This window comes from Bacillus rossius, chromosome 14, assembly GCF_032445375.1.
Source record: "Bacillus rossius redtenbacheri isolate Brsri chromosome 14, Brsri_v3, whole genome shotgun sequence".
In the NCBI taxonomy this organism is placed as follows: Eukaryota; Metazoa; Arthropoda; class Insecta; order Phasmatodea; family Bacillidae; genus Bacillus; species Bacillus rossius.
Genome location: NC_086341.1, coordinates 8,804,327 through 8,832,284, shown reverse-complemented (window position 1 = coordinate 8,832,284; position 27,958 = coordinate 8,804,327). Strand labels below are relative to the sequence as shown.

Genomic DNA, 27,958 nt, shown 5'->3' with positions numbered 1-27,958 from the left:
TTCGGGCAGGGACAGAACTTGATGTACATCTTAGGCTTCTCCGAACACAGTGGACTGGCAACAACGAGACAGTTGCAACAAGATAACAGTGTCGGCACTGCGACGCACAAACGAACCCAGCAATGAATCCCAACAGATAATCTATCTGGACGACACATTGACGATGGATAGCACGGACGGAACATGTCGATCGAGACACAGACAGTTAGAAAATGGACTGCATGGGAGGAAAGGAGTAATTTTTTTTTTCGGAATGAGGAGGGCACATAGTGCCATAGAAACAATAACAAACAATATAAAAAGGAAGAAAATTATTTATTTAAAAAAATAATAATTTTTTCTAACAATAGTTTCTTTTGAAAGTGTTGAAATAACAATAAAAAGCTGTTAATATATACATTTTAATTTTTATTATATATATTTTTTAATTTCTTAAGGGGAAGGCAGCTGCCCCCTAACCCCTGACCTGAAGAGAGGGAGGGGGAATATATAACCCGCCCCGCTCATGAAAAACTACCGTAAGGGTGAATTCTGCAATTGTATTTTTTTTGTTTTTGTTTTTACACTTCTTGGGCATAAGAACACAGTGCTGCACCCTATAACACATTAATTGGAAATATTTGTTTCTTCTCGTGCGTGAATTGTTAAAATTAATCTATGACCTTCAGAAGTGCAAACTGATGTAGTGCTTTAAGTTAATGAGAGAATCTGCAGGAGGTTGACAAGCGCTACATACTGAACGTATTCTATAACAGCTCTCTAAAGACAGCGATCTACTCATTACTTGGCAGAATTCCAGGGAAGCCTTCTTTTCACAGACGAGAGAGAGCCAAAACCCGAAGTTCATGCTTTTTTTTTCCATATCTTTTAATGCAGCAATCCTAACCGATATCAACAGTCCACAATGTTTTAAAGTATTTATAATGTAGCTAATCTAAACAAATTGACAATTAGTACTTATCCTTTTATCAACACCACCATATGTATTTACAATTTGGAAGTTAGCGATGCTGACCGCACGGCCACGAGGCCATACTTATTTACAATGAACCAAAAAAAAAAAAAAAAAACGAAGATGCACGATCGGGCGTTTGGCTCTCTCGTCTGTGAAAAAGAAGGCTTCCCAGAATTCCCCCAACGTTCATTTAACCGACGCAGGGGCGTAGCCGGGGGGGGGGGGGTTAGGGGTTGAAACCCCCCCCTCCCTAGCACCAAATCTTTAATTAATTTCTTATTCATCACTAAAACAAATTTCATATTAAAATTAATACAATTTTTACCATTACAATATTTAAATGTAAGTACCGAAAACCGCTAAAATAGCACTATTTTACTCCTTAAAATCCAGATTTTCCCGGGGGAGGACCCCCGGACACCCCGCGTTAATACAGGGGGGGGGGAGGGGGGGCATGCTTCTTAACACCCCCCATACACAAATCCTGGCTACGCCACTGAACCGACGGTACAGTTTTCCCCGGCCGGCCGCTAGGCAGCGGACGAGGACCGCTAGTGGCAATGAGTGGTCGGCTGTCGCGGCCTCAGCAGCACGGAGTAGGGCTGCGGGGACATGGTGAGGCCTGGGCGGGGCTCGTCCCGGGGCAGCTGCTGCCCTGGGGCCCGCAGCAGCTGGTAGCGCTGCAGGATGCCCGCGAAGAAGGTGAACAGACAGCTCCTGGCCAGCGCCTCGCCCAGGCAACGCCTCTTCCCTGCACAGAAACCCAGTTACATTTTTTAAAAATCAATATTCTAATAATAACGTTCATAAAAAATTAAAAAAAATTTTTCCCCGGTTTTATAGCTTGAAAATTACGGATTTTCAAGATGGCAGCCGTGAGGGCATTAGATTTCCAGATGGCGGGCGTGAAGTCGCCCAAGATGGCCGCCGTGTTCAAAGGTCACCCAAGATGGCCGTCGCGACGGTTACAATCAAATATTGGCGGCCGTAACGAAAAAAAGTGCAACGATCACGTCATAATTCAAAATGGCCGTTGGCTCCGGCTCCGCGCTCTGAGCCCTGGCGCCGGAGGAACGTGTGTATACTACTACTGACAAGCGGTGACTTGTGACCGGGATGCCTGCTACGGCCCTTTATATTTTAATTGTTCTGGTTTGCCTAGTTTTATAATAACAATAAGTATATTAATGAAAAAAAATATTAGCCTGTATTTTTAGGTACTCGTTATAGTATATAATATGACTTTCCCTCGTGATACGTTTCTCCCTGCTGAAACGTTTAATAGCTTCGGTCCCATTAATTTACTCATAAGCACCATGTTAAATTTTCCCATGTTTTACGTTTTTAGGCCATGGTTGATTTTTCCGTGCAAGACGTTGGCGTTGTGTACTGAATATTTACTCATAAAGATCAATTTCGCTATTTTCTTTATTATTCACAAAACAAAATTAGCTTCACAGAAACAAGGACAAATATTATACGGTTTTGAGGTTATTTTTACATGTAACTATCATGGATACATGAGCGAGTTTACGGTCTTTGAGAATCTCTTAATTTACGAACTGTTTACTAACGATTTTTTTTATTCAGAAATCTTCAAATATTTCACTGCCTCGTGTAATGAGAGATTTCATCGCCATTAGATCGATAGTATTCATAAAGACTAGCCTTGAGTTTTGACAGGTAAATTTCGATATTTCTAATCATTAATCAGCAAAACTTTCGTCTGATTTTAAGTACCAGTTTGGCTTAAAACTTTTAAGATTTTTCTCATTTCCACTAACCTATTTTTTTGACTGGAGTGTGTACCATAGCCCCAGGCCCTCCTATAAGGCCCTTCACCAAAAATATAAGGGGCCCCCCCTCCCCCCAACTGACCGTAACATTATACGGCGGATAAATGGTACAGCATGCTGCATTCTAGGCATAGCTTCGCGGGAATCTGCGGATACATTTACATGTGGACTAGACTGCAAACACGTTTACCTTTCTTCCGGTGATTCCGCACTCTGTGCCGCGGTTTATCCGAAGGAGTCTTTGTGTCGTGGGGGAGGGGGGGGGGGGGAGAAACCATCAACTAAAGAAGAACCATTGAAACGAGACAAAAACACGACAAAACGAAAATACGAAACAAACACAGAAAGAAGTATTTTTTCAAGTCTTTTTTTTCTTTCGCTTTTATTGTTTCAACTGTTGTGCTAAAATAATTTTTTTGGGTTCAATATTTTTGTGCTGTCATTACTTGTGGTTTTTTTTTTTTTCGTTCTCTTAGCCCATTTTTTCTTTGTTTGTTGACCATATTCCTTTTATAGAATATTATGTGGTGTTTATATCCTGTTGACAACAGCAATTTTTTTTGCTTAGTTTGTGTTTTTGTCTTTTGGGTTTTTTGTAGTTTTCTTCTACAGACATACATGTGCTTAGCAATGGCGTATGTCCAAAAGATTACATCAAGTCATGCACTCCTATTGCACAAATCTTTCAAAGATAATATATATTAATTTACGTGTGTCGTCTTAATAATTTTTTACCTGGTCCCCTAATAATTTCTGTGTTAACCTAGGTACAATACTTTTTGTCTTATCCCATGGGCGTCGCAACCGGGGGGGAGGGGGGGGAGGGACACCCCCCCCCCCAATAATACAAGTCTTCAATTTCGTCCCCTCCAATAATATATTTAGTTTCGTAGTTATATTAAAAATATTATTTCTGAGATATAACCCATATGTTGCGCATGGTGCATTTAGTCCAATTGTGGTAATGTGAGCACTGTGTTTTTACAAATTTGTTCTCTGAAAATATCTTTTATAAAAATAATATATATTGCAACCAACTATAATTAGAATATTTAGAAAATAAAAATGCCTAAAAACCACCTTTTTGCACCTTCAAACCCCAAATTTTCCCCGGGGGAGGACCCCCGAACCCCCCCCCCCCTTTTTTTCCCCCCAGGTGATGGATATTCCTCAACAACTAAATCAATTGCAGTCCCCCCCCCCCCCCCAAAAAAAAATATATCCTTGCGACGCCCATGCGTTATCCCCTAATGTTTGTCCGAGCCTGTGGTGGTTGCTGCGACCAGCCGGGCTCTCACCGAGGCCGAAGGTGAGCAGCCAGCTGTCCGCGGCGACGGCGCCGGAGCGGTCCAGGAACCGCTCCGGCCGGAAGCTGCGCGGGTCTCCCCAGTGCCCCTCGTCCATGTGCACGGGCCACAGGTTCAACAGCACCGTGGTGTCCTGCCGACAAGCACACACACGCGCGTCCTGCCGTCACGATGTACATCAAGTCCTGTCCCCTGCCCGAACACGCCCGAATATTCACCTTCAGGCCGACCTCGGGTTCGTTTACATTTCTCTGTTTATTTTAATGTAGCTATTACTGACCTAACTGACCGTCCGTAGTGTTTTAAAGTGTTTTTTAATGTAGCTAACCTAACCGTGAGCTGGGTTTGGACCGTCGCGAGACAGGTTAGTTTTACCCTACCTTTGAATATATATACTGTATAGAAGTCGCCAGCCCAGGTTAAAATTTCTAATACGGTTTTGAGGTAGTTGGTTAATTCACCGCTGCAATCGCCACCATCTCTAGGGCATCGACTTGTGGTGGTCCCTAGCGGACAAGTGTCGAACTCTTCAAACACCCCTTCCCCCCCCCCCTAGAACGACGTTGAGCTGCCGTGAATGATGGGTGGGGTTGTGCGGGTGAATGACAGTGGGCGACAGTGCCGCGCTCTAACGTGTAAATAACAACCTAAGACGATACAGGGCGTTACGGCAGCGCCCTGCAGGCGGTGAAGTTCCCAAGCTGCTCATCATACGCTTCTGAAAAACGTAGAGTAAATCCTATCCACTCGCGACTTCTATACAGTATATATATTCAAAGACCCTACTGAGAAACTGGTCGTTGCCCCAGTATTCCTGCTCGGTACGAGAGTAACCGCAGGTACGGGCCACTGGCACCGCACTCGGTCGAACGACCGGTGGTGCGAAGCTACCGTCCGTGGGATTACGCCTGAACGCCTCTAAGGCAGTATCCCCTCTGAGAGAAAACGATAATTAAAAGAGGCCACTCCAGTGTTTCAGGGGCACTACGCAACCCGCGTTAACCTCATAAGATTCAATGCTATTTTCATTTTGCTTATAACTAATTAACTAATATAGATTTCGAAATGATGCTTGCTTGATATGTAAGACAACGATGCTCTTATCAAAGCCCCTTTCTTCAAAAAGGTGCATAAATTATGGTTTTATACTAATCTTTACTAATATGCAAAAGTTTATTGTCTAAGTTTGAACCATAATTTATGCACGTTTTTGGAGAAAGGGGCTTTGATAAGAGCATCGTTGTCTTACATATCAAGCAAGCATCATTTCGAAATCTATATTAGTTAATTAGTTATAAGCAAAATGAAAATAGCATTGAATCTTAAGAGGTTAACGCGGGTTGCGTAGTGCCCCTGAAACACTGGAGTGGCCTCTTAAGAGTTCCTGAGCCGGAAGGCTTATGATGACTATACTAGGCGGTTCCGTATGTGTTACGGCCGCTCACTATATGCCCTTGTGAGCCAGCAGAGGATTCATTCGGCATAGCGTCCCTTTGTTTCCGGTGGTCAAAAATTGGTATGAGATCTGGCGCAGGAACTCGAATCGTCTGCAGACGACTTACAAACCCCCGAGGTTGGCCGAAGGTGAATGTTCGGGCGTGTTCGGGCAGGGACAGAACTTGGTGGACAACTTAGTTAGTTAGGTTTCTCGTCGCGGGGATACTTCCGAGACCCTCCCGCCACGCCGACGACTCGAATCACGGCGACAATAATGCTGCCACGGCCAGCCAGTCCCCAAACAAAGCACACGATCGCACGCGGACCCTTCCTGCGTGGTTGACACCAGCACGTATCACTAACCCGGACCCACGCTTAACATATCAGCCAGAGACCGGGAAAAATTCGCGGATTCATTACGCTGTATAGGCTAGAATCAAAATACGTTTGCCTTTTTTTTTACCGCATCAGTTTTATTGGGCCACAGTTTATCTGAATGACACCCGGCCAATGATAAACTTTCAACAAAAGAAGTATCGAATCACTAGCGCCCCAATTAACAGGTGACACGAGTCAGTAGCCAATGAGCAGACGTAATTTTCCCGCGTGCATAGAGGATTCTGGAGTAGGTATATCCTACAGGTCATTGAATTCGCGAATTTTTCCGGTCTCTACATACACATTACACTCCAGCTTTAAGTTGGCTTAGGGGATGGAATGGATTTGCTGTAGTGCCATAGCTATATATATACACATACTCACACACACACACAAGCATATTCAAGTTGTCAAGTCGTTTTGAGATCCGGGAACACAACATGGTCAGGATTTACATACACAACAAATACTAGTGATAGAACACTAGATGTTCTTGCACTGAAAAACATTTTTTTTTTTTTTAAGAAACGTGAGTACCACCGCGACCAAAAATCTCGGCTTCTTATTGGTCCCACGGAGACACGTAAACGGCAAGAGCCAATCCGCCCGGGTACGTATACGTCCGCGTGCTATATATGTAGATACTCCCGTCACCGTTTTTCCTTGTTATTGTAAAAAAACGGGCCTTAAAAGGGTGGACTCTCTCTCTCTATCCATGATCCGCAAGTCCCTTTAAATACTTTCCCATCTCGGTGCTGACAGCAAAATAAGGAGGCACAAATAGTAGTGGGAATGTCTCTTGGTGTAGGTGAATAAGATCAAGGATCATGAAAGTTAAGCACTTGCAAATCATTAAACTGAATTTTTTTAATGGTACGAGGCCAACGAGAGTGAAATGTTTACGATGCGCGTGCCCTATGCAACGGAATTTTCGCAGGATGGAAAAATGATATTTGTGATTTTACATCATATACTTAAGTGCTTGTAATTGAACACTTGTACATGTAATTAAAAACATTTATTTATTGTAAATATTAGTGATGAAAATTGTGTTTATAAACATTTCAAGTTTATTTATATAGTGTGATTATGTTCCCGTATGTATAATTAATTTTCAATATAAATAGTTAAATATGATTTAATAAATAATTAAAACAAATAAATGATAATAACCATTCAGAATTTTTTACATATTTTCTTTATAAATTAAACAGTTAGTTTTATGCATGTGTTTATACTAATATTGAATAATGAGTATTATTTAAATTTTTTAGTTAATTGAATTTACAATTTACAACTCGTATTTATAATATTACTCCAGTCCTTTTACTATTTCATTTCTAATAACTATTTGCATACAAAATTAAAGTTAGTTTTTTTAATAACGCCAAGTAGGTAAAACTTCTAATGCGCATACATAAGTACACACACACTTTTTTTTTTCATTATTTGTATAGTGTCGTGTTAAAAAAAAATATGGCCACTAATAGTAAAAGGAAAATCAACTTTTTGCTATCTTGTAACTTAATGTGCAGGACATTACCTAGCTTAATTTTCAATTCATGATTCCGTATTTAAAAAAAAATCAAAAGATTTTACTGCCTCGTATAATGAAGCGATTCTACCGGAATTTTTATCGTAAGCTTTTATGAAAATGACCTGAGGTTAATTCATCAGGAAAGTGTACCAAAATATCTTTAAATAAACTAGCAAAACCATCGTCCAAATCTAAGTTACAGGTTGGGTTAATAATGTTGTCTGATAGAGTAAATTTTTCAAATTTTCATAAAAGTAAATAGCCCAGGCCCCAGCTAAGATCAAGGGCGCTACTGTTTTCAATATTATAGTTTATAATAAAATGAGTTTGGTGTGTGACTAGTCCCAGTCTTTTTTTTTAGCACATTTCCTTGATTAAATACTTCGGGCAGAAATTGAAATATGATAAGTATTTAAGCGAATAATTTAAATACAATTGCAACAGAAGAAAATAACTCGTGAGCTGCTATCTTGAATTGATAACGGCAAACACCTGTTGGCTAAAGTCTGTCGTATGACTAAATTGCCTCTATTTTGTTCTTTGAATCCTCCATAATGAGCTTAATTATTCAGCCAGCTCCACGTCTTTCATGAGGTAATTGTGTCCAAACCGGATCGAGATACGCCCAAATCAGTGCACGAACTTTCCCTTGATATATAAATATTTACATTCAAATAATAAGAATTTAATTCATCCTAGATGAGCATTGAGTTCACGCAATACAGTACTACTTTGCCACCAAACTGTAAACATAAAATGCATAGATTTTAAATAACTACATGTTGAATTATTTAAATAATTTAATGGACATACGCTGGTTTATACTCGATATAGAAAAATTTACAGCAAAGATTAATTCATAAAACAGACGTAGAACAAGCCAAACCCCGCTTATGTTAAAATTAATATGCATAGACCTCAGTCATATAGACAGGTCTGGCAACTTACCTTCATACTCAGTCTGCTTAGTGAAGCTAGGGGCAGCATGTGAACTAACAGCGCTAGTAGTAGTTCAGCCCAGTCTTAACATAGTATAAAATGAGAGTTTTGTATAAAAGAAGGCATATTTTTTTTGAAATCTGTTTAAATTAAATGTATGTTACAGTTGAGTATTATTAATATATTTGAGAGCCTTTTAGGGGTTAAATGTGTAGCAATAACTTGCAACTTTTCCGTAATTGTCAGTTAAAAGTATGTGTGTTGAGAATGCGGAACCCAAACAAACTGGGATTTCTCCATAAATAAGAAAGCATGATTTAAATGTTGATTGCGCATTTGAATCGAGAAAAATGCGTTTGCTGTACATTTTAACTTTCAATCAAGTGTCATTCTTTCAAATGTGATTTTTGAAATACAGTAATTATTTTCAATGCAAGTAAGATATCAACTCTTTAATTTCCCTGGTATTGTAGCTTGCCATTTTCCCCTTTTAACCACGTTCTTAGGCACGTAGACAAAATAAATCTTGACTGTTTTGAGCCGCAACCTTCATCTTAACCAGGTACAATGTAAGAGCGAGTCATTCTCTCTCACCTCTTCCGCTTAACCGTCAAATGCAGCAAAATGTCACGGCATTGTAAGATATTTGTCATTTACCAAGCATCCGAACGAATGATTAAAAATAGTAATCTGAGGGAAAATTTTTTAAAAAACTGAGACGGAATTAGGAATAGTATCGTATTAGGCTGTAGAGGAAATGTTAGCTCACAGACTACCGCGAGCTTTACTGACCCAACAAGACACGCCATGGCAAAATACAAGAAGTTGCTAGACCTATTTACATGACCGCGGCCTAGACAGCACAGATACTTCTCCGTGGAGGGAATTAAGTCAGACTTAACAGCAGATATCAGCCGATTCTGGCTTGCTCTGTGTGTTTTTTGACGTGAAAACGTCTAATAAAACGATGAACGCCGGCTGCACGCACGAAAAAGTATCCCGTAACGCACATTGTCCCGTTTCGCTGTGTTCCGTTACGCTCATTTTATTTGCTCTTTGCTAACCTGAACCTCCTAGCATTGCGACCGAGTCCGTGGCGTAATTCTGTTTTCATGAATTTCAATGTAACATTTTCATTGCTCTTGGCGAACCCGTTTCTCCTAGCATTGCTGCAGAGTCCGTGGCGCAAATATATTATTTTTGACTGCATCTTGGTGTTGGGTAAGCCATTTTCCTTCACATCATCCTTGAAACACTCCCATTCGTTTCCTACTTTTCCTATCATCGTCCTATCCTTAACAGAATAACACAGATTGGAAGAAGTTAAATAGCAAACATGTATAAAAGTTATAGTTAAAATAATCTCTTCGTTAAAGAAATAAACATGTTTGAATTAATGAGTGAAAATAAAAGTAAATTTATCAATTAAATTGTAGATTTCATTTCACTCCTTTGTATCCGTACAAAATAGTGATAATTCAATAAAAATGATTCAATTTTATCAATAAAAGTATGCAATCATTTCATCAATGTTTTGTTATTACGTTGTCACGTTAAACTATCGTCCGTAAACCGACTTTACAGACAACCAACTTTTTTATGAGTTCACCTTTGTAGTCAATTCTTGATGTTTTATTACGAACACAGTATCAACCAGCAATGTTGTTATGTCCATGAGATTTATTAATTCAATCATCCACAGTGCGAGAATCGTTCAAAGGACCACACATGTCCCCTATTAAAATATTTTCACGCTAACAAAATTGTAATCCTGTGTTGGTTTGATGATTTTATAAAATGCCGAAAATTGGAGTGATTCTTAGGTAGCAAGCACGGAACCTTGGGTATGTCGTAATTGAGGAGTTTCGTGTCTTTCAGCACTCGCCGAGGTCCTGAAACTGGGACCACTGGATACATCCTCTGGACTTCCAGCAACACGGCACACGTGTACGGCAGCCTGCAACAAATGGAAATGGAAAAGGGGGGCAAAAAAAAAACACGTGAGCGAGTTTTCGGGAGACCTAAGGTGCACAATTTTTTTTTCCTAACTAAAACTAAGTGTATTTTGGAGGGGTCCGGGTTAGGGAGGGACCTAGGTGCGTCTCAGGCCGAAGCCTATACGCCTAGTCATGCTGGGATTAGCCATGCAGGGAGAGGGTCGCATGCATCATGTGCTAGGAGGGGATTGGCCAGCCATGGCAGCGATTGGCGCCATGACTAACTCCCCTCACTCTTAAATCTAGACTATTAACTATAGATAGGTTGGGCCCAGGTGAAACCTGCATAGACACAGGGAAAACCCTGGGCACATTCATGCGGGATGAAAATCGGCATGCATTACGTGTAGGAATTTACAGGAGACAGAGGATGGTCTGGATGAAGTGTTGGACAGAGTAGAAAAGAGTCTACCATGCGGGGGTTGGGCACTTGGACTCGTGGTCCGCTTTGCTATTTGTCCAGTATAAGGTGAACATAAAGTTCTGCCATTCCCGATTACACCCGAACAATTCACCTTCGGCCAACTTCGGGATTTGATTTATTTCTGAGCAGGTAAAAATGAATTCAAATATTAAAAGTGGTCGGTTAGGTTAGCTACATTAAAACACTTTAAAACGCTATGGACGGTTAGTTAGGTTAGTATAGCTAGCTACATTAAAATAAACAGAGAAATATAAATATATATATAAATAAACCCGAGGTTGGCCGAAGGTGAATTGTTCGGATGTAATCGGGAATGGCAGAACTTTATGTGCATCTTAGGCTTCCCGCTAGTTTTCCAACACTCGTCATAGATGTTGTAAACACTGTGACGAGCAAACTAATGTGTTCTCTTGTTGGAAATACACTCACAATACCAAACTCGGACACGAAATTTAACGTAGAATTCTTTAAAATTTAAAAATAATGCCGAGCGTGATAAATACGTACCCAAATTGTGTTTTCAACTAAATTTCTGGACGCGAATCACACGTAGTTCCCGCGCCCGCCGCTAGAATTCGTTGTCGGTAGCAGCTGCGTCGACTATCGAATCATTCCATTTGCAGACCACGAAATTTTAAACTATTATGTAATGAAACTGCTCTGGACCTGATTTTTCGACAAGGAATGTTATTGAAATACTGCCATTTTCCCCCTTAAATTCATAAACAGTTTATAGTATTAACTTTCGTGAACTTTGGTTTGCGCCAATCCGCCACAGATGGCAGCGCCGAGGTTACACATTTCCGTTCGACGCGACTTTCAATCTACTCAACAAATTCACTCCTACCAAATGAGAGAGTTGAGATGTTAACACATCAAAAAACATCAAACACAGTAAAGTAGCACAAATATTAAAAAAATTTGAATTCGAGCATCTGCTTTCCTGTAGACAGCAGAATAATCAGCGTGCGATACGAACCCTTCGCACGCTTAGGGTTGGCAACAATAAATCGATATATAAAAAATATAAGTATAGAATTTCAGGTTAAAAAAACTAGGTACAATATTTTGTCATCTATTAATTATCACCAATATTTTTTTACAAAGATATTTCTGTTATGATATTGAAAATGAATAAAATTGACTTTTATAAGTAATAATCCATAAAGAGTAATAAAAAAATTGACAAACTAAAAAAAGTTACTCGAGTTATTAGATAGTAAAAACCAAACTAGTTTAAGGTATTTCATAATAAAGGCATAGGCATATCAAAAATTCAATTTAAACCTACTAAAATTATAATTTTTTATAAGTAAAACATGGATAAAAGTTTTGGTATTATGATAAACAGAAAAATTATAAAATATCGATATTTTCAAGTCTATAAATAATCGGTATAAATATAATTCAAACGATGCATCAAAAAACCGATGTATCTAGGGGCGGATAAATTGATTTTTTTTTTTTGGCAGGGGGAAAGGGGGATGTATAAAATAGAAAAAAATTAACATTTGTAAACGTGCATTCAAAATACTTAAGTTATTACTGTTCTATATATATATATATATATATAGAGAGAGAGAGAGAGAGATATACGGAGCGATATAGGGAGGTATATATAGAGAGATATTAAGATGCTTTGTGTACGTGTACCTACTTAAAAAAACTAATTACAAAAATATTTAATGAGGCATTGCAACGCATGCCGGTCATCAGCTAGTAATCTATACAAAATATACTCTATAATATACTAATACCCAAATTAAAACCACTATATAGTTTTGTATATATTTAACTATGCATTTTTCCAGCATAAGACAGGAAACTTATGGACGATACAAGAACTCAACCCTGCTACTTAAAGTCGGAGTACGGCGGAGTTTCTTTCGGAGATTTCAGTTGTCTTGAGATAAACGAAGAACTGTTCGCTTTTGCCCGAGCGAAACTGTCGGTCGAAAAGTCCGCTAACCGGACGGTGTGTACACACGCACACGCACACGCATACAAGCACAAGCACAAGCAAAAACACACACACACACACACAAACCTGCTGTCTCGATGGAGACTTGTCGTCGTCTTATAACCTGGCATGTTGTTCCGAAGAAGGTTGTTTGTCCCTTAGGAGTTTCATTTTGCTAAATGATAAAATGGTGGTTGGTAGATTTATAATGTTTATTATTGGTACCATATATATTTTTGCTGTGGTTGATAATATTCGTATATATAATTATTTAATTTTAAAGCCATATTACCCCCTTTTTTTTACCCCTGAGGGATTACAAAATTTGTAAAATTACAATTGTGATTGGTTAATTATGCATGCTTATCAATATTATCCGCTGACCGGACCCGCAGTTCCCGACGGCGCGCGCGCACACTCTCATACGCACAAGCACACACGCACACGACAAGCATACACGCACACGCACAAGCACACGAACGCACACACGCAAGCACACGAACGCACACACGCACACGACAAGCATACACGCACAAGCACACGAACGCGCACAAGTACATACACAAGCACATGCACACGCACAAACACACACAAGCACACGCACAAACACACGGATAAACACACGCTCAAACACACACATGTACACGAACGCGCACAAGCACATACACAAGCACATGCACACGCACAAACACACGCACAAGCATATACATACGCACAAGCACACGCACAAGTACACGCACAAGCACGCGCACAAGCACACGCACAAGCATACGCACAAGCATACGCACAAGCACACGCACAAGCACACGCACATACACACGCACATGCACAAGCACATGCACACGCACAAGCACACGCACAAGCACACGCACAAGCACACGCACAAGCACACACAAGCACATGTACGCGCAAAAGCACAAGCACGCGCACTTACACAAGCACGTGCACATACTCACGCACAATAACACGCACAAGCACACGCACAAGCACAAGCACATACACAAGCACATACACAAACACATACACAAGCACACGCACAAGCACACGCACACGCACAAGCACGCACCTGTCCTGGTGCTCGAGGCGCGGGGCCTCGTCGGCCCCCAGGACGCCGTCCAGCTCGGCGTGGACGCGGGCCTGCACCTCGGGCCGCAGCAGCACACGCACAAGCACACGCACAAACACACGCACAAGCACACGCACAAGCACAAGCACAAGCGCGCACCTGTCCTGGTGCTCGAGGCGCGGGGCCTCGTCGGCCCCCAGGACGCCGTCCAGCTCGGCGTGGACGCGGGCCTGCACCTCGGGCCGCAGCAGAATCTGCTGCAGCGCGAAGCCCAGCTGCGAGCTGGTGGTCTGCGAGCCGGCGATGAACAGGTCCACGCACACCATCAGCAGCTGGTCCTCTGCGCATGCGTCACGCGAGGACGTGACTGTCTTGAGGGATTGCTTCCCCCCCCCCCTTTTGGGTCTGGCAAACCCAGCCCTCTTAGCCGTCAGGCCCTGACTCGATGTAATCTTTTGGACATACGCCATTGCTAAGCACTTTTATCTGTTGAAGAAAACAAAAAAAAAATACCCAAAAGACAAAAAAACACAAATTAAGCAAAAAAATTGCTGTTGTCGTCAGGATATAAACACCACATAATATTCCATAACAGGAATATGGTCGACAAAGAAAGAAAAAACCAGGCCTGGATACGGTATACGCCGTATACGCGAAACATGACAGGTGTTAAGAGATCCAGCTATGTCCAGAGGCTGAGGCTACCCATCCCAACATCGTCACCCGCCTCACTCAGCTGACCAGACAATTGGCTCCGTCCTTAGCCCTTAGACGTTATCAGCATTGCTGGAGCCTACCCCCGATCTCCCACATCACACGGGGCCCCCCCTCCCCCTCAAAACACCCAGTGAACCCGTGGTCCTGTGGAGGTCCTGTCCAAACCTCTGCCAGCTGTCCGGGCTAGTAACCGGAGCTGCGTCGTCGCTCACAACGTCGACCCCGCATCTGCCTGGAGAACCCTTGGAGTCTGTCCAGAAGGACAAGTGAACCTGGTCCCACCGGTTCAAGCTGCCCATCATTAGCCGAGTCTGTCCGGTCAAAGTCCCAACAGTTACCGGAACACACTCGCCCGTGTACAACGCTGACTTTAAGTTTCACTGATAATTTTTGGCTCAAAATCGACGCGACGCCTAACATCACCCAGCCAGCGTTGGGTGGACGACGAATTCAAATTTATTCGAGTGATCATTCAAACTTTACCCAACTAACTTGGATAACGCCGGGTGAACCTAAGTTTACTTCTTCTTCTTCTAGCATTACCTGTAGCATGTTCCGACACGACAGACTCACAGGGTCACAATACCACGACGGCATTACCACTACCAACTCTAATTATGGCTGTAAGCAAGTAGATCCCATGCCAAATGAGCCCAAATAATGCGCTACATTAAAAAAAAACATGTGTAGGCCCTATAGGATTTTTTTAATTTTCCTGTTGATAGTTGAAGTGCATAACAATGTAACATACTGTCGTCTCGTGAACTAAGTGAGATGAACTTATTTTTGGATGCAAGATGAGGGGCAGAAAATTATTCCACTGTTTGCTATGCTAAAAAATTGAAAAATAAACGTAATAAACAGTTGCAGGCGCACTACAAATGTGAAAGTGTGTCCAGACATAAAAAGGATTTTTTTTTTTAACATAAAGATTTTCCAAGTAGGCACAACACTGTGGAATTAGAAATAGGATCTACGCGTATTTCGTCGTGCTGACGTCACTGTGACCTTGTATTTCATTGGCTGCTGAGTGTGTCGGGTTTGTCGTGACGTGTAGTGTCGTGTCGTGTCGTGTCGTGTCGTGTCGTGTCGTGTCGTGTCGTGTCTGTCGAGGCATTGAGACTCCAGCTTAAGACTGCAACAAGGTATGCCCACGCTAAAAGTTGTTCCCTCGTACACTCTTGGAAATTTTCACTTGCATATATCGACGTGCGGAGAAACGTTGCAATCCACACAATGTTGAAATTTTTCACCTTAAATTTACGAAGAACGCTAATTACAAATCATCCAGGGATTTTCGTAATTCACGGCCATCTTCGCAAATTTACAGACCCTTGAGCTCACTTACATTGAACATGACTCCAAACATTCAATAACTGGTTAAGTCTACAGTAAGAACAATCTTCGTAGTACATTAATTGGACGTATCAGTCATGAGTTAGCCACGTAAGCGCCCTAAAAGCATCTTTTGTTTTACTACTTGATTACGTAACATCAATATTTCTATACTATTTTTTTAAAATCTAATATGAATGTTTTATGCACATGATACTTCCGGAAGAAATGATCTAAATAATGGTGAAAAAAACCGCATGAAAATTCTACTGTGTGTGCAGCTTAGAGGAGGCAAGCGAACATGCAGACTTTGTCGACTTAGGCCACTCTTTTCCCCGGGAGATCCAGGCCTGCTTGCAAGCATTATCTACCTGTGAACGTGGATGGCGTGTCTCCGTTCTTCCTCATTTCGCCGATGAAAGCATCGATGAGATCTCTGGTTTCGTCTTGGTTGTAAGTTAGTTTATGGGCATCAATAATATCCTAGAAAAACAAAGGTACACACATACATACACACGCATCTTAACGTGGCGCAACCTAACTGCACAAGTCTGGCACTATTTTCGTTAGAAATAAAAAAAATGAGGTCCTTGGTCATTAAGTATAGATAAAGTGGCGATGTGATACACACATAAGAGTTCAAATTGAAAAAGGAGTTTCCTGTAGGGCAGCCATTTTGTTCAAGTCGTTTCAGCATGACAACGCCTGTAGTCAGGTGGGCACCCAGTTTCCAATATTGGTGGGGTGGGGAGAAGTGGGGAAGCGAATGACCAGTGTTTTTTTTTTGGGGGGGGGGGGGGGGTAGGTAAGAAAACCTCCCGGTTAAATGGGGAGTCAGAAATTTTGAAAAGGAATAGCCCCTTAAGTTATTTAACATATTTCTGACGTCTTGAAAAAAATATATTTTTTTTATATCTCCAGTTATTTTTAGTGATGGGGGTTATGGAAAAGAGAGGAGAGTGATTGCTCCCGTCGCTCCTCATAGATCGCCGCTGTCTGTAGAAACAAAGTTCAGTGAAATTTTCGAGGCTACAGACCGGGTTATAAACTAGTACAGGCATCTTAGCGTCTCTTAATCAGAATGGAAGGTTCAAATTGAATTTGAGAAGGATGAACTGGAAATTCCACTAAAGTGGAAGGCCAAAGGATGACTAGGCCTACTGATGGATGATTAATGGATAATGACTGATGCAAGTCGCTGAAAGTCTGCCGCAGCGGTGGATGCACTGTGTTTGAGGTTATGAGGGAACCTCCCCCCAAACAACTTAACCTTTTCTGATCACGACTCATATAGGATAACATGTCTTGAGGGAGGGGATAGAGGAAATTAAAAAAAAAAGTGAGTCTTTCAGTACTCGCCAGTGATGTGTGAATATTTAACCCTGGGAATGAGCAAACAAAAACAAGTCTAAACAAAAGCTAGTCACATGGATGGATGACAATATTAGTAGTGTGTGGTAACACATATAAAATATATAATTAAGTATATTCACGTTACTTGTGAACCTTACGAATGAATTAGGGTATTCGTGTATCTTACTTTAAAGTATAGGTACCATTTATAATAAGTAGTGTATGGACCCTTTTTAAATTTGTTTCTTATGTATTATAAATATATGTATTTAAGTTTGAATCTAATATGCTTAGAATATGTAAGTAGCTTATCACGAGCTTAATAAAAAGTATTTAATTTTATACTACATGTAAGTTGTATAATAGATTATATTTTAAGTTTACTAAATTCAAACAAAATTCTGCTGCTCAATTTAATGCAGTATAGTGTATTAATAGTGTGTGTCTTGTGACATAAAAATTAGTATTATTATTATGTGAAAAGAATAAACAGCCGCCTGTTGGCACCCGGGTATGCTCGACGTACTTCTAATTGCATGGCGCGAACCGACAGACTACACCAAGGTGAAAGATAATGGGAGATAAGATAGTCGCCCTCCTCATGAGGTGGAACAAGAGTCACGAAGGGACGACGCTGGCCTTCTCAAACGTACTACTGTTTGTGTGCCGAAGAGACTTCGACGGTGAATGACCGCCCTTGTGGAACAGTCGAAGGGGACGGGGGAGGGAGAGGTTGCCCAAGCGCGCAGGCACATACTTCGTGATAAGCTCCGCTATCAGCCGTGATGGCAGGGAGGGGGTGCGCCCCGCTGGACTCAGGGCCACGCGCTGAGTTACGGCTACGCCTCTAATACGGACTAAAATTTAATTTTATTCTTCAAAGAAAAATATGTGCATCAGAGACAGCTTACAGTTCTTTATACAATAAGGTTACCGATAGACCAAAACTAACGAAAAATTAAAATTAGGTGTTTTTTTTCATAATCACCAAGATATGCCCATAGACATAAATGTCGCATATATGCGAATTAAACCATGCTCTGCTACCATTTTAGTTACTTTGAGGCAGTGTAGGTAAATAAAATTAAATACATAAATACTACCATTGACATTACACACTGCTGTAACAGTGGACCTTTTAGTTTCACAAGGACTTGAGGAATGAACAGAAACAAGGTGTGATTCCGTCTGAATATAATTACTCTATATTTATTTAAATGATGAAACTTATAACAGTTGAATGAGAGACAAATATATAAGAGGTATTAAAATGTGTTAAAATATAATTTCAATTACATTATTAAAAAAAGCTCTCAGATATGTTAAAAATACGAGCCGGCCCTAATTAGATTATTAAAGGTTTCACTTAATATAAATAGACAAGATCAATGGGAGGTTAGCAATTTCGCCACCAGGTGTCGCGGGCGTTAGCTCCACTCGATGGCGAAAAGTGCAGAAGTTACTATTTCTGCCACTAGATGTCGTGTGGGGTCCATATTTGCACATATTTTTTCTGTGGCAAATCGTCCTTGAAGTAGGCCACTGCCTGGCGAGTTCACGTCATGGAAATGATTCTGGGCTAAATTCTGAGAACCAAAAGGAGGGGGGGGGGGACTGGGGGTGAGGGTGGACAAAAAACGCAACGAGGCTGGGAAAAATGGTCCACGAGATACTCGGTCGTGCCGACTCGCTGGGCTCAGCGGGCCTCTAAGAAATAGAGCTTGCAAGCCAGAAGCTGCTCTATGCAAATTTAGTCATGTAGGGAATTAATATTACAGACCACGGACGTGACTGCAAGCGGGAGAAATGTCATCCGGGCTGCTAACGATGTCTTTAGACTTGCAAAAGATCAGATTGGCCCCTGAGAAATGGTGCCGCGGGCCACTGCAGCAAATTTTAACTAAGTAGAGTACACCAGCCAAACAAAGTGTAAATCACCTTTTTGTAACCAAATTATATGGAAAATAAAATTTCCAAAAATAATTTAAAATTATAAAAAAATTAAAAAAAAACATGCCGAAATACCTAATTTCCGGCACATAATAAACTTATAATACGAAACCGGACGTGAAATTTAACATGGAATTCTTTATAATAATGCAGAGCGTGATAAATATACTAAAATTGTGTTTTCAACTACATTTTGTGGCGTGAATCACACGTAGTTTCTGCACCCGCCACTAGAATTCGCTGCCTGAGCAGCTATGTTGACTATCGAAATGTTTGATTTGCAGAGCGAAGTTAAACTATATAATGAAACGGCTCCGATAAAAGCGAAAAAGACTTTAAAAAATATTAAACTGGACCTTTGGACCTCAGTTTCGACAAGGAATTTTGTTAAAATACTGCCCATATTTATTAAATTAATTAAATTTGTAATTTGTGTTTTTTTTGTTCGTGCCATCCACCACAAACGATAGTAGGTACCGTGGTTACACATTTCAGTTCCATGCGACTTCCGTTTCATTCACCAAGCACCATATACCGAGAGTTTGGTGTTCAGACATCAAATACGTTTCTGAACATAAGCCACACTTAACCATCCTGCACAAATTTAAGGACCACCACTGCTAGCAACATGTTTGCATGAAATATGGGGCTTGAAATGCTTGTTCAATTATTAACAACAACAAAATCGAGAAAAAGTTTACTTAATTTAACTTTAATAAAACCTTTATGAAAAACTGATTCCACCATTTTTAATTATGTCTGCCATTTTGAATTATGTCTGCCATTTTTAATTATGTCTGCCATTTTGAATTATGTCTGCCATTTTGAATTATGTCCGCCATATTAAATTCAGTGTTTATTTCGGTGTAATTTTTGTGGATGTACGAGTGAATGAGACTTGTGGCAGCTGGGAACGAAAAGAGGGTTATTAAACTGATTCCGCCATTTTGAATTATGTCTGCCATCTTTTATTTCGGTGTTTTATTTCGGTGGAATGTTGTGGATGCACGAGTGGCGGCGAAGGTTACCGTGAGCACGCGAGACAGCTCGGCGTTGAGCTGCAGCAGCAGGGAGTAGCCAGTGAGGCCCGGCAGGAAGTGCCGCAGCCAGGGGGCGTGGCTCAGCACCCCGCCCGCGGCGTCCAGGCAGCGTGCGCGCCGCTCCATCAGCGCCAGCACGCCGAGCAGCCGTGGGTCGCCGTGGCTGAAGCGCGCGCCCGCCACCAGGGTCAGCAGCACGTTCAGCACGGCCGTGGAGAGGTGCGGCGCCAGGCTCACGGGGCCCTGCTCGGCGCCCAGGGCGGCCGTCAGCTGCGCCAGCTCCTCCAACACGGCTCGCTCCATGGGCCGCTTGCCCAGCCCCAGCTGCCGCAGCTGGCGCGACACGAAGTGGCGCTGCTCCCGCCACAGCGGGCCATCAGTGAACGTGATCCCTGCCCGCATAGTGCAGTCTATCAGTGTACTCATACAAAATCCCATTCATTTACCAATTCCGATACCAATTACGATTCCGCTACCGATTAAGATTCCGATACAAATCCGATCATAATTCCGATTCCGATACAAATTACAGTTCCGATACCAATTAAGACTCCGATACCAATTACGATTCCGATAACATTTTCAATTGCGATTTTAATTACGATTCCGATACCAATTACTATTCCTATACAAATTATGATTCCGATACCAATTACGATTCCGATACCAAATCCGATCACTCAAACGCATTTCCGACCGCGATAAAAATCACCATACCGATTTCAATAATTTAGATCTTATTAAAAAAATTCTTTTAATAGTGATTTGCCTCTTATCGGAACATTTCCGATGCGGAAAATGGATTCGCTTTTTTTTTTCCTTGCAGCCTCCGTAGATACAAGCCTGTCGCATTCAAGCAAAGGGGACATTGAGTACCGTTCATAAATTCCTTCTTTCTAAAATTATGGCAAGAATGGAGAGGTTTGAAGTTCTGGCACATCTTGATACTGCTTGAATGTTACTATTATTTAATAATAGGTAACTGTGTAGTTCATCTGCGGGTCGATATCGTAATCGGCACCAGAATCGAAAATCGCCAGACACTTGTCAGTGCGCTTTTTCTAAAATTGCTAAATTTAAAATTGTTACTACTTGAAATACATATTTAAATTGCATTTTAAATATTAACCACTAACTGCACTATTGTTTCAAATAATTAATGCCTGAAAATAGGTGTATGTATGTTGGGACTACTAATTTATTACTTTGCTCATTACTATTCCACAGTCGCTGTCTGGTTTCAAAAAATTCTTAGTCAAAGAGTAGGTGACTTAACATCTCCCAATAATAAACAAGCCTGTTAATGCATGCATACTCAAGGGAGTGGGACCTCTGAGATTATAATTGTATTTATTTATACATTTATTAAACGCAGGTCAATAGTCATAGTCAAAAACAGACTGCCAATTTACAGATAAAAACAAATTCAAATACAAACAACACACACATAGAAAATAAATAAGGAAACAAATCAAATGTAAATTGTAGACACGGTTATGCCAGCAGTCTTTAACGCAAAACATTGATAAGTGAATACAGTAACATATAAATAAATAAATAAATACTAGTTCTAAGAAAATATAACACAAATGGATTCAGTATCATATTCTCATTAAAATTATATTCTCTAAAATTTCATCTCTGAAAATTAATAATTATAATTACTTACAGTGTATTACGATATGTTTTTAAGTATTAATAAACAAATTTTGGGCTCCATAACTATTAACAACTTAGTCCTCAGGCCCGAGTCGTAAGACGAACCTTACAGTGCGGGTAAGGCAGGAATGGTGCTGTTTTTTCTTGTCAATTGGGGACCCAACAAAATATTCTTTTTTTTTTTTTTTTTTTAACAAGAAACGATATTTTAGTTACCAATGAATGGCATATTCGCAAAAAAAATTTTAATGTCTCTAATGAATGGTTTTGTAGAGACAAAACAATTATGTTTACCAACAAAATATTAGGAGGATTATTTTTTCACAAAAAAAAAATGTAGTGGCTGCGGCAGTTCCGTGTGAGTTCCGAAAGTCCAGAGAGTTCCGCGAGTGAAGGGAAGTGCGACATCGGCGAAGAGTGCTAGAGACCCCCTCGAGAGTGGCACGACGCGGAGTTGGACTGGACCGTGAGAGTGCGACTGAGTGGAGCGAGACTGTGTGTGGACAGGGGCGAACCACTGTCGAGCCTAGCTCCAGCGAGGAGATTGCGAACTGCGGAACTTGAACAGACATTGAGTGACTTGCGAATAAACATTTTTTAAGTGCGAGTGATTTATGATCGGACATTTTTAAGCACAATTTTATTAATATTAATGTAAATTTAGTAATCAATAAAACCGCAAGCAATAAAACATTACGAACCCAGTTTTCCTCACATTATAAATCGTAACATCATTTTTGTTGTGTAGATAAAGTTGGACTCAACAATGATCCGCACGTCCGTCAAAAACTTTTTTTTCCTCCATTTTAAATGCTGCCAACAGACCGTAAATCTTTAATGCGCTACGTTATATTGACGATCATGACAGTTAAAGCACTTAATAAATTATTCCATTCAATTTATTTTCGCTGTAATATTTGTTAAAAATATTTTCAGTTGTTAAAAAAATACGTTGAAACGTACGTTAATAACTTTTAATGGAAGCATACTTGAAAGACAGTAAAGGTAACGTTTTTGGAGGTTATGTGGTAAGGTTTTGGACGGATGGACAGTCAATTTATTTTCGCTCTGATATTTATTTAAAATATGTTCCGTTGTTTGAAAATATGTTGGAACGTACGTTAATAACATTATATGGAAGCATACTTGAAAGACAGTAAAGGTAATTTTTTGGAGGTTATGTGGTAAGGGTTTGGACGGACGGACGGACAATTTATTTTCGCTCTGATATTCATTTAAAATATCTTCAGTTGTTAGAAAAGACGTTGGAACGTACGTTAATAACATTTAATGGAAGCATACTTGAAATACGGTGAAGGTAACGTTTTTGGAGGTTATGTGGTAAGGTTTTGGACGTACGGACAGACAATTAATTTTCGCTCTGATATTTATTTAAAATATCTTCGGTTGTTTGAAAATACGTTGGAACGTACGTTAACAACATTTAATGGAAGCATACTTGAAAGACGGTAAAGGTAACGTTTTTGGAGGTTATGTGGTAAGGTTTCGGACGTGGGGGGGGGGGGGGACAGGGTCACCTCGGCGCGTGCCCATGGAGCGCAGGCGGCTGAAGAAGGAGTCGGGCCGGCCGGCGAACTCGTCCCCGGTCAGCACGCGCTTCACGAGGTCCCAGGAGCCCACGCACACGACGGCGCGCCCGCCCAGCTTCAGCCCCACGACGGGGCTGTCGTGGAGCTCGGACAGCTTCAGCAGCGCCAGGTGCATGTGGCCCAGCCGCCGCGAGAGTCGCCGCAGCTGGGGCAGGCTGCCGACCAGGGGCAGCCAGCGGGGACCTGCCGGCCGGGCGGACATAACCTCTTCCGCTGTACCCGTCGGACAGGGGGACCATGTGGGGAGATCTTCAGTACATTTGATCCCAAAAAAATTGTAGTTATTCTTACTTACAATTTTTTTCCATTAAAATGGGATAGTAAAGATTTTCAAGATGGCGGACGTGACGTCATAATTCAAAATGGTGGAGCGTTCTAGAAAAAAAATGGCAGGATGTTCTAGAAAACAAAATGGCGAGTGTTAAAAGATGGCCGCCGGGGTCAAAGGCCAAGGTAAAATACAAGATGGCCGCCGAAAGTGACGTAATCCAAGATGGCCGCCGTGGTTCCCTGGCTCCCCCAAACACCCACCGGTGTCCCCCCATACCTACCAAATACACCACACGGCCATAATCATCATGATTTTTTTTTTCACAGTTGAAATGTTGTTACTAAAAACCGTGATATGTTTCCGGCCAATCAAGAGGCTCTGAACGTCCTTTGAGAAGCTAATTTAATTGTGCAGAAAAAAAAAATTTCTTTTTCGAGTTGAGCTATACACATCACGGTCCAATTTCCGAAAAAAGAAGGAAAAAAATCTGCATTTGATTCTGCAATTCCTGTTTATCATGGATTATATTCTTTTAATACTTATAACCAAACAATAAAACTGCTGCAACATTAATATTTCTAAGGCTAAAACTTGAACAACCGAATTAAACATAAGCATTGTGTTAAGGTTAACTTTCGTCGTAGTCACTTTGTTGTGCTAGTTATGTGCTGCGCAGGGGCGTAGCCATTATTTTCTTCTTATCTGAAAGCAGGTTAGCTAATAGCCTGCTATCACCGGCCACTGCACTGGAGGGGAAGAGTAAGCAAGCCCTACCGATTCTCTTTCCCTTCCCCTACACCTGTCGTGACGGGTCCCACGTTTTCAAATATCTTACACCTATTGTATTTAACCAGCGCGGTAATTGTAAGCAGGTGGTGACTGGGTAACTCTTCAAGCTAAAGCTAATTTTTTGCAGGAATAGGCCATTTTTATTCCTTTTTTTTTGTATTGTCGAGCTTCGAGCATGTTTTATGATTTTAAGTGGGACGTGGACAAGGCACTTGGATTGATTAAAATAGCTTTAATTAATTTCTTAATTCATCACTCAAACAATTTTTTATTAAAAAATTAATAACATTTTTACCATTACAATATTTAAAATTAAGTACCGAAAACTGCTCAAATAGCACTATTTTACACCTTAAAATCCAAATTTTTTTCCCGGGCCCAAAGCTTTAATAAGGGGGGGGGGGACCATGCTTCTTAACACCCCCCCCCCCCTCGCAAATACACAAATCCTGGCTACGCTACTGGCTGCTGCGATAGTGCTTGTCACTACAACTATCATAGTGTGTGTACCACACATTCTTTAAATGATTCTTGCAAAGGGGGAATTTAGATTTAACACAATTCTTTGGACATACGCCATTGCATTTTTGCACGGTTTGTCATAGGAAAAAAAATCTCCTGAGTAACGAAAAGGAAAAAAAATTAAAACCTAAACCCACGACAACTATCCTAAATCAGCACATCTAAAAAAAGTTTAAATATCAGACAGCACTGGAAGGATATTAGTCATAAAAAAATTAACAGTTCTGACGGTAAGCTTTCTATGATATTTTTAGTTTGCATTCTTGAAATTTTTCAATGACAAACAGTGCAAAACTGCAATGACATATTTCCAAAGAACTGCATTAAATAAAAAGTGGCATTTGTCCGATCCAAGTAATTATTTTAGATTTATCTTTAACACTGTTGAACTTTTAAACTTTTTGAGTGTTTGAATTTCAACAAAATGAAAAAAAAAAATTGGTTGTCTGTAAAGTCGGTTTAAGGACGATAGTTTAACGTGACAACGTCATAACTAAACATTGATGAAATTATTGCATACTTTTATGAATAAAATTGAATCATTTTTATTGAATTATCACTATTTTGTATGGATACAAAGAATGAGTGAAATGAAATCTACAATTTAATCGATAAATTTATTTTTATTTGCACTCATTAATTCAAATATTTTTATGACTTTAACGAACAGATTATTTTTACTATAACTTTTATACATGTTTGCTATTTAACTTCTTCCAATCTGTGTTATTCTATTAAGGATAGGACGATGATAGGAAAAGTAGGAAACGAATGGGAGTGTTTCAAGTTTAATGTGCCTCGAAAAAGTCAAATCGATGGTTTTCCAATCGAGTGGAAGAGAGATAGATGCGGCGCAAGCGTACAATGAGCGTAACGGGACACAGAGTAACGGGACAATGAGTCATCCTTTTTCGTGCGTGCAGCCGGCGTTCATAGATTTATTAGACGTTGTCTCGTCAAAAAAAATGTATGTGTATATAGCGCATAATTTTTGCATAATTAGCTGGCAAATTTGAATTCTGAACATTTTTGTGCATTACGGATAAGGACAACCAATTTTATTATTTTTTTATTACTGAATTTTTTTGACGTGACGTCTTATAAATCGATGAACGCCGGCTGCACGCACGAAAAAGTGTCCCATTACGCACATTGTTCTATTACGCTGTGTCCCGTTACGCTCATTGTTCCTTTACGATGTGTCCCGTTACGTTCATTGTTGCGTTACTCTGTGTCCCGTTACGTTCATTGTTGCGTTACTCTGTGTCCCGTTACGATCATTGTTCCGTTACGCTGTTGGCGATTGCAGTAATAATAGGTTATGTTATAATTGACTAAAAAATTATGGTTATTCATATAATTGATGATAGATATTTGATAACAGATTATTTATATGAAAACTTGTTCATAATTATATTTAAACTTTATAGCTAAACGCCAGTTTTTAAAATTAATTACAAGTCATCTACACGTGAACTGTTTCATAGACTGTTTATGAAGTGAAGTGAAAAGTTCATGTGGTTTTCATTGTTTATTACAACAACAATTTCGGCAATAAAAGTTAATTATTCTTGCATTTAAAAAATCTGAATACTAGAATAATTTCAAGTATTTATCTGTTATTATTAAAATAATAATGATTCAATTTTATTCATAAAAGTATGCAATCATTTCATCAATGATTTGTTATGACGTTGTCACGTTAAACTATCATTCGTAAATTGACTTTACAGACAACCAATTTTTTTTAAGGCAATGATGGAGGCTACTGCGTGGTATGGTTTTAAAAAAACCTCCAGAAAAATTTAATTAAATTTTTTAAAATCATAAAAATCTGATGTTTTAGAAGGGCAGATAAAATTTAAAAAAAGTTTTTTTTTTTCATATAGCAGCCAGTAAAAATTGGCTCTAAACACAAAAACGTTTCAGTTTTATATTTCATTTTTATTTTCCGCATCCATACTGCACAAAAACTTTAAAAGAGGCTACTTTTTGTCTTCTAATAATGCAAAACGTATGCGCTATATACAGGGCCGGATTTAGAGGTCTGGAGGCCTCGGGGCAACAGAGGAGCGGAGGCCCCCTGGCCCCAAATTATTTTCCAAACAAAATGAACACTTTTTTTTAAGTCGAGTTTTCCAATAAATATTTTATTTTGAAATCAAGTAGATTCTCTTAGTATTTAAAAAAAAAAAATACGTAAATATAATCGGAGACAAGAATTATATGAGATTAAATTTCAGTGTTAATGAATATTTCTGTTAATATTTAACAATAATATAATCATGTATGTACAAAGTACTGTAGGTAAAGGTAAAACAGCGGAAAAAGAATATCAAAGGATTTGTGGGGGCCCCTCCGTTTGTGGAGGCCCCGGGGCTTTCGCCCCCGGTTGCCCTCCCATAAATCCGGCCTCTATATATATATATTTTTTTCATTTAATGAAAGTTTCAGGCCCTGAGGAAAGTGTGCAGGTTTAAAACAGCGCGGAACGTGGAACGTGGAACGTAAATATGAAACAATGACCTGGAACGGGACACGCACCTGGAGGGAAGTTGGTCGGTCGTCTCGGACAGGACACGTACAAGAGGACCAGCACACAGACGCCGCACGCCGCCAGCGAGAACACGTCCATGTCTGGGCGGCGGTCGTCGGGCGTAACAGCGGCGCCACCGGGTCTCCACAACAATGGTGCAGCCGCGGGAAAACTATGGCACGCCGGCGCGAAGCTATGGTACACCGCTCCTTAACTATGGCACACCGGGACAAATATGGTACATCGGCACAAAACTATGGCACTCGGACACAAAACTATGGTACACCCGAACGACATTATGGTACGCCGGCATAAACCTATGGTCACCAGCACAAAACTATGGCACATGGACACATAACTATGGTACACCCGACCGACAT

General features: G+C 40.4%; 1 protein-coding gene across 1 annotated transcript; it reads right to left on the bottom strand.

Annotated features, from left to right (window-relative positions):
- Window positions 1-296: 296 nt before the first annotated feature.
- On the bottom strand, window positions 297-27,691 carry LOC134538913 (methyl farnesoate epoxidase-like). The gene is made up of 8 exons (XM_063380525.1): window positions 27,587-27,691; window positions 23,389-23,643; window positions 20,180-20,583; window positions 16,220-16,331; window positions 13,797-14,136; window positions 10,189-10,306; window positions 4,050-4,191; window positions 297-1,706 (listed from the first exon to the last, which is right to left on the bottom strand). The coding sequence occupies exons 1-8, from the start codon at window positions 27,675-27,677 to the stop codon at window positions 1,507-1,509; spliced, it is 1,662 nt and encodes a 553-aa protein (XP_063236595.1). The 5' UTR covers window positions 27,678-27,691; the 3' UTR covers window positions 297-1,506.
- Window positions 27,692-27,958: the final 267 nt, after the last annotated feature.

What these genes read in the sequence shown, in the direction of transcription:
- LOC134538913 (XM_063380525.1), bottom strand. Translation starts at nt 27,677, where the DNA reads ATGGACGTGTTCTCGCTGGCGGCGTGCGGCGTCTGTGTGCTGGTCCTC. An exon ending in CACGCCATCCACGTTCACAG is followed by an intron (nt 14,137 to 16,219) that starts GTAGATAATGCT and finishes ACGCATGCGCAG; the next exon opens with AGGACCAGCTGCTGATGGTG. An exon ending in GCTGCTCACCTTCGGCCTCG is followed by an intron (nt 1,707 to 4,049) that starts GTGAGAGCCCGG and finishes GTTTCTGTGCAG; the next exon opens with GGAAGAGGCGTTGCCTGGGC.